The sequence below is a fragment of the Pezoporus wallicus genome, unplaced genomic scaffold (assembly GCF_028554395.1).
Source record: "Pezoporus wallicus isolate ANWC-B61680 ecotype Strahan unplaced genomic scaffold, APGP_CSIRO_Pwel_v1 contig_2871, whole genome shotgun sequence".
NCBI classification, from domain to species: Eukaryota; Metazoa; Chordata; class Aves; order Psittaciformes; family Psittacidae; genus Pezoporus; species Pezoporus wallicus.
Genome location: NW_026640775.1, coordinates 518561 through 530148, shown reverse-complemented (window position 1 = coordinate 530148; position 11588 = coordinate 518561). Strand labels below are relative to the sequence as shown.

At 50.5% G+C, this 11588-nt stretch overlaps 1 protein-coding gene and 1 long non-coding RNA gene across 2 annotated transcripts in view; both read right to left on the bottom strand.

Annotated features, from left to right (window-relative positions):
* Window positions 1-249: 249 nt before the first annotated feature.
* On the bottom strand, window positions 250-4690 carry ELFN2 (extracellular leucine rich repeat and fibronectin type III domain containing 2). Its single transcript, XM_057420594.1, has one exon. The coding sequence runs from the start codon at window positions 4654-4656 to the stop codon at window positions 2230-2232; it is 2427 nt and encodes an 808-aa protein (XP_057276577.1). The 5' UTR covers window positions 4657-4690; the 3' UTR covers window positions 250-2229.
* Window positions 4691-5063: 373 nt separating this feature from the next.
* Window positions 5064-11588, bottom strand: part of LOC130605253 (uncharacterized) — a 48616-nt gene continuing 42091 nt past the window's right edge. The window contains exon 3 of the long non-coding RNA XR_008973648.1: window positions 5064-5277. This is a non-coding gene — a long non-coding RNA (uncharacterized LOC130605253). The remainder of the gene's footprint in view (window positions 5278-11588) is intronic.

Below are 11588 nucleotides of genomic sequence, written 5' to 3'. Positions count from 1 at the left end.
GTCAGTCCTATGAATACTTCAGGGCTCAAGGCAAAATGATGCTTTGACTGTGGGGAAGCAGGCTGACAGTGAAGGAGGCTGAGGGTTGTTACCATCAGCATCCCTACAAGGAAGGAACCCCATGGATCCTCACAGGTTTAGGTCTTGAGGACCACCCCTCTGGTTTTGATACACCAGTCCCTGCCTACTGCTGTTCCTCACTTGCAGAAGATGAAGGCATGTCTCCTGTGGCATAGAAACCAGCTCCTGTGGCATAGAAACCAGCTCTCTCACAGCTGGCAGTGCTACTGCCTGACAGGCTGGTTTACTGTGGGCAGCATGGAAAACCCTCCCAGAGAAGCTCCTACATTCTCATCCTTCTCCCAGGGCCTCCCAGAAAACTGGAGCTTCTCAGGAATACCTCAAAAAGGAAATATCCACTTAGGAAAGGCCAACACAACACAGGCCCTCATCCCCATCCTAATAGAGGCAAACAATTGTCAAGATTTGGGGTGTGCAGCTCATGCAGAGGAGGACCACTGTGCTGCACAAAGATGCACTCAGCAGGCAGCACCCCTGCCTGACAAGAAAACTTCGGGGGAGATGGTGCCAAGATTGTGCTTTGTTGGGCTGCTCAGAAATGGGATGATGTGAAGAGGGCAGCAGGCTCATTCCCAGCTCTGTAGCAGATCTTCTACCCAAGGAACAGAGGTTGGGACCTAGCAAGTGAAACTGGGGTTTTGCCAAGGCATGAAAGGATCCGTAAGTAAAGCTTGTCAGGGCTAAATGTGAGGAGGTGGAAGATTTAGGAGGTGATATGTTGCTCTGACTCTCATGAGGCCCTCTAAATATTCAAAAGGACACTGTCATCCAGAGGCTGGTATGCTCTTCCATCCCAGTACACACCACATGGCTCCACATACAAAGGGAGTTTCTTTAGGAGCCATCCCTCTTGAGCTATTCCCAGGTCCCATGCTCACATCCCTTTTGTTTCCTGTGCTCCTGCCGCAATCCTAGGCTATTTCCTACCCATGCCAGAATGTCCATGGCTTATTCAAGAGGAAGCCGGTTGGGTGCAAGTCAGGTGGGAAGAGCTGCAGAAGGTTCATGTAGAACTTGTTCTACTGAGTTCCTCTCCAGGTGCCTTCCTCATAGTAAGGGAGATATGAACAGAGAGTATCAAACCTACAAGGTAGCAGTAGTTTTGCCTGAGCATAGGTGTGTATGGTGAGGGCAACCTCTGACCTGTGACAATCATGAAAAGATGGGAATCCTTTACACCTCTGAGAGACCAGACCTTCCTGCCTTTTCCTCCACCACTCCTTAAGGACCTGGCTTGCCATACCAAAGAACACATTCATACCCTGCCACCAAATGGCAGAAAACTGTCTCTGAGAAGTCTGGAGAATGCCCATCACTCCAGAACTGCTGGTGCTCATCAGCAACAACGTGGTTTGGGGAGAAGGGGAGGAAGAGCAGCAAGGGCACAGAGTGTGTTGTACGGCAGGTCCTACCTCCCTTGGTCTTTCACACCTCCTCTCCTTTGTCTGAGGAGGATGAAGGTTTACAAAGTATCTAGACTGAAAAGGTGAGCCTAAGGACCCTTAAGCAGAGAAGGGTAAGGAAGGGCAAAGGAAAAGAAGCGAGAGAATGTCTTCCAACAAATCCCATCTATCTTGGAAGGGGACAGGAGAGAAAGAAAAGACTCCACTGCCAAAGGAAATGAAGGAAAATTAGTGATGGAAGATTTGGAAAAGCAGGTGTATCAGGAAGGCAGAGAAGCTTTCTAAACCAAATCCCTTCCTCCCACCCAAAAGGAAAACCATCCCTCAATAGGAACAGAAAGAGCAATAGTTCACAGCTGAGTTTCATGCCCAGTGAGTGTCCATCCCTGCCCTTTCTTTGCCACCGCTGCCACCCCATCCCGGGTCATTCCCACCCACCCACACTCCAGTGCTGTTACCACAGTGTCAGAGCAGGACGCTCCTCCCAACCATCGCAAGCAGAACAATGGTCCCCGTAACACAGTAGAGACAATTCGGCTTGTGTGTGTGTCTGTGTGAGTCAGTGTGTGTGAGAGTTTTCTGCTGCTGTTGTAAACTTTAAGAAACAATTTTGTCAGTTTTGTATTTTCAGGAGTATTTTGTTGGTGGTTTATTTTTCACAGTCAAGTGGCTTTTTTTTTTTTTCTGGTTGTTTGGGGGTGGGGGTCTTGTTTTGTATCGTTTCCTTGGAAAGAGCAAGGGAGAGTCACAGCTTCTGCTGAGCAGAGACTCCTTTCCAGTAATCCAGGATGTCATGCAGATCCTCATCCTTGGCAAACTGAACTTTCTTCCGCAGGGCATGCCCAGCTGCCATGTAAACCTCCTCCCTGTGGTGCTTCTTGTAAGGCCGGAATCGCTCCCAGATCTTGTGGGTGCTCTCTGATGAGTACTCAGGGCTGGAGGAGTAGCCTGAGAAGTAGTGTCTGGGGGAGAGCTGGGAGTACGTGGAGTCTCGCTTGGACCGGGAGAGTGGCTTGAGGAATGACACCCTCTGGCTCAAGGTGTCAGCACTTTCCTCATAGTACAGGGCCGGGAAGGAGTGACGGTGCTCACTGCAATGGTAAGAAGGCTTGACCTCCAAGTGGTGGATGGCGCCTGGGGACACCAAGGGAAGACGATCCAAAGGGCTGTTGAGCGGACTGCCCTTCTCAATGTATTTGGAGTCAGACTTGCTGAGTGGTGGGTGGTCAGGCACATCCAAGCTGAAGACCTTGGCGCTCTTGATGGAGCCACTAGAGGAGACGCTGCAGGTCTTTCTGGCCACGGCAGCATCAGCACTGAGCTGGCGCTGCAAAGGGTGGTGGGAGCTTTCCTTGTAGGGTGGGGAAAGAAAGCTAGGCCGCTCTAGCCCACCCGAGGAACCGGCTGGGATGGACTGGCACTCAAAGGCCATGTCTGAGTCAACACCAGTTCCACCACCCAGGAAGGAGGCTGTGTCCAGCTTGAGGGCATCAATGCAGTTGTTGATGATCTGGTTGACCTTGTCTACCTCCTTTGCTATAGTAGAGATCTCAGCAGCTGAGCCTTGCCCATTATCAAGCTCCCTCAGGTCCTCATCCCTCTGCGTTCGCTCCAGCCCATCCCCACCACCAGTCCGCACCTCAATGTAGTTACCTTTAGTGGTGACTTTAGGAGTCTCCATCCCAGTGTCTATTGACTTTGATGGGGGCAACTTCTCCCCAATCATGGAAGGGATGGAAGACATCCGTGAGACAGGGATGACTGGTGGCTCACCCAGCTTCTGGGAAGGATGGACCATGGTACTAGTATCAATATCTGATCCATAACGCATTTCCAGAATGGTCTTTTTGACATTGAGGGATTTCTGTTTCTCCTCCTGCATCCTCCGCTTCCGCAGGCAGTAGTACACCACCCCCAGGACAATGACCATCCCAAAAAGGCAACCCAGGGTGGTCATGATATAGTGGGTGGTGGTGGAAGTACTGGAAATAGGGTCCTCCCTGCCTTTACTTCGGGTTGCAAAGGTCAGGCAAGTGTGGTTGTAGCGCCTGTTGTTGCGGATGGAGGCCACACAGAAAGTATAATCAGTGTGGGCCTTCAACTTGTTGACAGTGACATATTCCTTCTTGCTCTTCAGTGTTGCTATGTCAGAAACGTAGCTGTTGTTGTATTGGACCAGCACATACATCTTACTGTAGGGCATGGGGATGGTTACCATCAGGATAGCTGAGGTGATGGTGACATCATGGAGCTTGATGCTGGGACTGAAGGAGGAGTCAGTGGTGGAGGAAGCTGGAGGCTTGACTGAGAGGAAGTCCCCAGGGCTGATGGCTGAGCCCTCATCCAGGTCTCTCTGGGAGTCAGGGGTATAAGGGGTGGGGTTGACCCTGGAGAGGGAGGGAATTGTGCCACCTCTGCACATGGACTGGAAGATGGTGATGGCGTTGCGGTTGTGGTGAGGCCTAGGCACCAGGAGTGGGTACCCAGCAAACTCCCGTGGACTCTCACATTGGAGCCGGTCATAGTTCTTGGTGACATTGTTGAAGACCGCCAGCCAGTTAAGAAAGCTGTAGAGGCTACAGTCACAGTTGAAGGGGTTGCCAGCCAGCTCACACACCATCAAATTGCTCAAACTGGTGAAAGTGTTCCCCTCCAGTCGGCTCAGACGGTTAGAAGACAGGTCAATGCTAATCAAGCTGGGGCACTCAGAGAAGGCAGTAGGGGTGACCAGCTCAATAAGGTTGTGCTGCACAAAGAGGAACTGTAGACGCGCCATGCCCCGCAACATACCCTCTGTCAGATTGGTGAGTTTGTTGTAGCCCAGCTGTAAGACCTGGAGGTTCGACTGGCCCATGAAAGCTCCATCCTCAATGTAAGAGATCTCATTCTTGGTCAGGTTCAGATCAGTCAGGTTGCCGAAGCGGTTGAGAGATGAGTACAGCACCACTTTGAGCTTATTCTCGTTCAGACGCAAGTCATGCACCGTGCTGTTGATATGCTGGGGGATGGTCTCATATGGGGGCTGGTTCTGGCTGCAGATGGCCAGCCACACATAACCTTTGTCCCCCTCAATCAGCCAGCAATCACCTCGCACAGTGCCAGGGGAAAACAAGCAGAGCAGGGCAGCTGCCCACAACCCCAGGCACATCATGGTCTGCAGTGGTGCCCTCATCAGGATGGGAAAAAAAAAAAAACCACAACAGAAAACAACCCCAAATGTCAGGATCACAGCAAAAGGAAACTAAGGGCCTGGGCTTTAGCAATTGAAGGGCATGAGCACCCCAGTCTTTGTGTGTGTTGTCACCATTGTTTCTTCTTGCCCCCTGGGTCAAGCCAGGAGCATGGAGCAGGGCGAACACATGCAATCTGCTTTCAGCACACGCAAGAGCTGTGACCGTGAATAATTGGTCTGAAAGGGAACTACCTTGTGCTTTTCTAAACAAAAATTCAGACCGAGGGTAACGAATCTTCTTTGATGCTCATGAATGACTTGCCCACGTTTTCCACTTTTCTCCCTCCCACCCACCCCCCACCCACACCGAACCCACCCCAAAATCAACCCAAGCCCTCCCTCCTCTAGTCTTCCCTCTCCCCTCCACGGTGTGATTTGGAAGAACAACGCAGGGTTGCCTCCTCTGTCGCTCACGCTCCCTCAGTTCTTTCTCCTTCTCTTCCTTCTTCCCCAGATTCACTCCTGAGAAGCTTCAGAGCTTCCGATCAAACATGTCGAAAACAAAAATACAGAGAGGGAAAGAGCAAGTGCACACGAGAGGGATCCATCTGTCACTGGAATCTGGAAAAGAAAGCACAGAGGAGACAAGAAGAGGCATCAGTTGGAGGGGTCTTTGAGATAAGAGAATAGACAGCAAGGCTTCATGAGAAGAGGGAGATGGGGAAGAGACAGCATTTGGGGGGATGCAGGCAAGAGAGGAATGATACTGCCTGCTATGCTGATAAACCTTCGAGAAGGGAACCTTCATGACATATAATCTCATATCAAGGGTATGCAGAAAAGCACCAGGACTGCCTCACGTAATGTGATCAAAGCTAGGGACCTGCAGGAAGGCAACAGTGTTGGGGAAGAAGGGGAAGGGAAAAACGAAGAGGGATGGAGAACATAAGTCTGTTATTTCAGGGGTTCAAAACTCCTATGGTAAAGAGAGGCAAGCCCCAAGCACAAACCAAAGATGCGGATTTCCAGCTGCCTGAAAATGATGTACATGGAATGCATGAAGCAGAGAAAATTTGGACAAGCCTTCCTTCCTGGAAAAAAAAAAAAGAAAAGAACAAAACACTTTTTTGTTTGTTTCCATCCTTCCTTGATGCAAAAGGGATAAATAATTCAAGCCACGTGTAACTATTTGTGCTATAAAAATTGTTCTTGCCTCTTGGTGCATGGATAAGGCTCCTGAGGTGAGTCAGCCCAGCTTCAGCACGCCGGGGGGCAGGGTGTAGGCATTGTGTCAAACACCAGCCTCTCAGCCAGCAATGCAAGCAGTCCTCAGCTGGAGCACATCACCCACCTACCCCCTAGCAAAAAGAGATGCTCTGCTTCCACCTTTGTGCTTTGCCGCCTCTCCTTAGGGCTGTAAACATTGCCCCTTTGAGGGAAAGGACGCCTTGCAGGAATGCCTCAGTGCATTCCTGGGCTCGGGGCAAGCTCCTGTTTCTGGCTGAGAAGGGCAGCCTGGAGCACCCTTCCCTTCAGCTACAGCTTCAAGCCTTCTCCCACTGTGCTGAGACACAAGCCCGGCAGGGGTGTCCTCAGGCAGCACAGAGGAAACAATTTCATATGGCACATAAAACATGCGGGCACTGCACTCTCATTTATTTATTTATTCATTTATTTTGATAGGAAAAGAAATAAAAAACAGAGAAAAGGATTCTTAGTTAATGAAAAACTAAGGTGTCTTCTTGCCCCTTTTATTGTGGGGGGAGGCTGCTCACTAAAGACACTGACAAAGCTCTCTCTGAAAAAGCTGAACCAATTTCTAGCGCAGAGACACAAAGGGCAGAAATAAAATGAAGGAAGATAAATGGAGGAGGAGTGAACCCTTGAGAAACAAGGCTTAGGGCTGTGGAGAAATCTGAGCTGATTTGGGTCTGTGGAATTACCAGGCCAGCTGGATTAAAGGATCAGAGATAGTGTCACAGAGAAACACTTAAATATTTAATAATCCAAAAAGTAAAGCCAAGATGGAAAAAGGGAGGGGGAGAAGAGCTAGACCAATAGAAAAGACAGAGAGAAAGCCTCTGTTCCCCACAGCTCGTCATCTGAGGCCACCAAACTCGTGTCACTTACGGTTGTCATACAATGGCCTCCAGCTGCTGCCTCAGCTTTGCATCAGCCAGCACTGCAGCAGAAAGCAGAGGCTTTTACAGTCTGTTGCTTTGTTTCTCAGCCTTATAATCCAAAGAGAAATAACTTCCTGACATTGTCTCTCCAGATGCATCAGATAGGAGGCACATCTGGCTCTCCACAGGTTGGAACCCACATGCCTCTGATATTTCTCAATGCCAGTCCCACCTTTTCCAGAGGTGACTCCATGCACAGATACAGCCAACCCGCCATACCATCTCTGCCCCTAAAATCTTACCTAACATTTTAGCCAGCATCCATCCCTGAGCATTTTGCTTTAGCCTGTCTGTCTCACCTTGACAAATACAATCACAATACCCAGCTCCATACAGGAACATCGCAGCCCCCTTGGCTTGACCCCTTCTGGTAGAGCAGACTGCTCCAAAAGCTGTGCTGAATTCGTCATTGTCTGCTGTAGCTTGTTCGTGGTGCACAGGACGAAAATCTGAGGACAGGACCACATTCCTCTGCAGCAGCCCCAGTAATCGCTGAGAGCCACCCAATCCCACTCAGGGAGCTGCACTCAGGGAGCACAGAGAGGGCTTGCAAGGGAAGATGTCCTAGGAGCCTGGAGAGGAAGGAGGTGGCAGCGTTAGGGGCTGGGTGGAATGAAGGTGGTGTTTATCCTTGCTATGTATCAAAATCAAAGGGACCATGTAGAGAAGACCTGCTCCCTCTCTACCTTCCACCTTGGCTGTGCAACCTTGCCTCAGCCAGAGGCCAAAGGAAGGGCCAAGCCATTCCTCAAGCCAAACTCATTGGTCTCTTCAGTCCCCAGGGTAGCAATCAACCCCAGCCCAGAGGAGAACCAAGGAAGGGGGACACAAGAGCAGTCGTGGAGAGCCTGGTTTGGAGGGGGTCTGTGGTTACAGGCAAGAGGAACAGTTCGGACATGGGATCTGTTTTATAGGGCAAGTGAAATGTCACCACCCTGGTGAACCGGGCCTACCTTCTGTAGGGTTCCGATAGTCTTCAGTGTAGGCCAAGACAGCACTTAGAACATGCCCTTGGCTCCTGGCCATCCTCACGAATGCAAAAGCATCAAGTAGCGGCATTGTGCCCATAAATGGCTGTACCCTCCTTGGCTGGCACAAAGTCAACCCATCAGCTCCGAGCTCCCAACAATTTCCCTCTGGTTTATTCCCTACTAATGGATGCATCAATGTTATTGGCATTTCTTTGCACCAGAGAGTTTGGAGAAGAGCAGGAGGCCACAGGAATGGTTCCCTTTTTCAGAGGAAAAATGGAGGGAGAAGACCCCCAGATTTGAGTCAGGAGCTGGATGTTCTGATAGCCACAGGCAACCCTTTGGCTTGGGGATCAGGGTGGCACAGAGGGTGACACAGGAGTACAGTCACTAGTTAGATGGCAAGGCACAAGGGCAGCTTAAAATACAACCACTTGAAAGTACGGACAGACTTGATATGAGGGACAGAGACAAGCCGTGGGTTGAGGAGGTGGAAAGACTATGACTGAGAAAGGATACAAGGTCCAGAGGGCACAGTGTAAAAAAGCAACCAGAAAAGATTCATACAGCAGCAGTTTGGGCCTGAAATTCTGACCTTGTCAACCTTGTCCTCCTGGGGCCCAGTTCACTGGGAAAAACAGCACTTAATTCTACCATTTCTTAAACGGTGCTAAGAGCCTCCCATTAGAAATGCATGCATTAAAACCTGCCAAACACTCTTGGCTCCTCTGGGGACACCCCGAAACCAGGCCAAAGCTCCTGCTGCTTTCTTAGGCTTTGTGCTGCAGCTGGGCATCAGCCCTCTTTGAAGCTCAGCGTGCTGCCTGCTCCTGGCAGGCCTGAGGGCACAAACACCATCTCCAAGGGCTCTGCCTCCCAGAATTTCTCTACCCACCTCCCAGAAAAGAGATCTTTCCCAGGGGTGCGTGGTACTGGGGCTGGTGCCTTATTGAAGGGCCTCTCCACATCTGCTGGATAGTTTCTACCATATACGTTGGTCTTATGCATCACTGCAGCTACTTCAAATCACCACCCAGAGATGGCCCTTGCTTTTGTCCCTGGCTACAGTGAAAGGACAGTACCATGGAAGAGCTCACAGCACAGCTGTGGCACTTAAACAACAGCAGCCCCTTCCATCTCAGCCCCACTGCTTCCAGGGGTGCTCTTATTTATCCTAGAAGCAACCATCAAGTCATGCAGCAAAGAATCCGTGGCTGTGCCCAGAAATGCTCCAGAAGGCCTGAGATGTCTGGGACAAAGAGGAAGCCCGATGACCTGTGGATTTGTGACATGGAAGACATGAGAGAAAGAGAGTGTCTTACACTGCAGCTTCTCTGATGTCCACCAAAGGTTGAACTCACACAGCACTCTCTCCTCTAATGGGGCTCTGTGAAGGTTTCTCTCTCATTTTCACTCTTCTCTAATTTATTCTCCTATTTTCATGAAACACAATCCAATCCCAGCCTCTCTGAAATCCACCCCAGCGTTACATTTGTTTGAAATCGGCCCTGTAGCTTCAAAAATCTAGAGGTCAGAGGAGCTGGCTTAGGCAGAAACATAAGAAAGGGGAAAAAGCTGTAAGGCCACCCTAAAAGTCATGCAACAAAAGGTGTTTTCATTTAATTAGCCATACAAAGCCTTCATCCCTTACAGGGGTTAAACTGGTACCAATGCATCCTGCTGAAGGGTGGCCACTCAGCCTTAGAGGCTCTGTGACTTTTAGCAGAGGGCTGTCGCAAGACAGATCTCATGGTTCAACTCTCGACAGGGTCATTTTGCCATATACAAATCCACGGTGCCTGCTGGGAGAAAAATCATCCCTCTGAAAGCCAGGCTGGCCCTCCCACAAGTGGGGAGGAAGCTTACAGATCCCAGACTCCAGCTGTCCCTGACACAAGAAAGCCCAAAGCACTAGGATCCTAGCAGGACACACTGCGGTGAGGGAGCCCACAAACCCACAAAGGATCTTAGGTACTTCTCACAGGAGATGCAAGGATGCTCACAGTGCTCCAATTCCAGCCAGCAACTATGGGCCCCTGCGCAGAGGAAGGGCAGAGGGCTGAAATACAGGCTGTAGACCCATCCCAAGGGTATGCTGCTCTGCAGCCCTGCCCTTTGGCCAGTTCAGGGGATGGGAAGCATTCAGGTGTTAACCTGAAGTCACCATCTGCCACATATATGCACATATATGTGCTCAAGCAAATGCACAACCATTGACTTCAAACCTTTGCTGGACCAAACAGCTTAAAGATTAACCATGAAAAAACCCAACACGGTGCTGAATATGAAAGCCCTGCTCTCCCCTTGCGCCTCCCCAGCAGTGATTAGATGCTTAATTTGTTAGGCAGCAAGAAAGAGAGAATGGGAAAGCTCAGGGGAGAAAAATGAAGCTGCTCAGAAGCATGAAAGGAGAGAGAGAGCTTTAGAAGCGTAAATCTTATTTTAGAGTGATAAATACGGGCAGAAAGGTCTTCATATGCCAGTGGTTCCCTGGCAGGCCAGAGAGCCTCTTTTGTTTTCCAAAGTGAAATTTTATATGAATATGATTATTGAAGATTAAGGGTGATTTGCATCAAGCCAGCTCTACTCAGATGGCTCATGGCAGCATCCCACAGGAGTGTGTGCATGGGGGTATGCTTGGGGAACAGCCTTCTCCAGGTAGAATAGGCTATCAAGAGATTACAGGTTCCATAAAACATACTATCAGCAATAAAGCCACCTTCACCAGTCTCCCTCTAGAGGAAAGAGGGGCCTGGGAAACATGGTTCCCCTTGGTGTCATCTCATGACCCCGGACATGAGGCAGTGGAAAGGCTTAGAAATAACTCTGGTTGGTGATGGAGAGGGACTGTGCGCTCTTATGAGTCTGTAGGGACCTGCCATAGGGAGCACGACAGCAAGACTGGCTCTGCTTGTGCGCATGGAAGGGTATGCATGTGTATGAGTCACGGTAGAGAAAGGGGTAGCAGTTTCGGCTCTGGGGGTGTGAGGTGGAGGGGGAGTATGTGTGGAGGAGTTGCTATAGGTGGATGTAGGGGGCTGGGTGTGGATGTGGGTTAATCACTTTGTGAAGGAGAGAATGAGTGCTGGCTCCTGGAGAGGGGTTGAATTGCCATGGGGAACCAGGCAAGGTGCTGACTGTGAGTGAAAGTGTGTGTGTGCATGTGTGTTTGCATGAAGCAGTCACTGTGGGAGTGAGGAGCCGTAGGGAGCTGGGTGGGAGCGTGGGCTGCAGGTGGGCGTGCGTGGATCACGGGAGACAACCACGGCTGTGCGAGTGTGTGTATGGGAGAAGGGCTGTAGGAAAGGGGTGGGAGCACTTCTGTATGTGTCCCTCAACATGAATCACAGCAGAGAGCAGGGTCTGAGGGCTGGCTCTATGCATGTGCCTGTGGGAAGGAGTTGCTGCGGGGACACGGAATGACCTGTGCTCTGCATGACTGCATGTGTGAGCTTCTGCAGGTAACAGGCCAATAGTGGGGACTCTGGGGACATGGAGGGAGCTGCTTTAGGAAACAAGGATGCAGAGCCAGGATGCACTGGCTCTGTCTGTGCGCAGGGCAATGTCCAGCATGAGGCCAGGAGAAATTCTTGCACTGTATGTGATGTTACTGCAAAGACCTCCATCCTGTAAGGGTCACCGTGATGCCTCTGCTGTCCTGTGCTGGCCTTGCTGCCCTGTTTCCCACAACAGCAGTTCTTGGCTTTCACTGGTCCACAAGCAATTTGAGAGGTGCCCTCACGCAAACAAAGCATACCTCGAGTATATCCAGATGCTA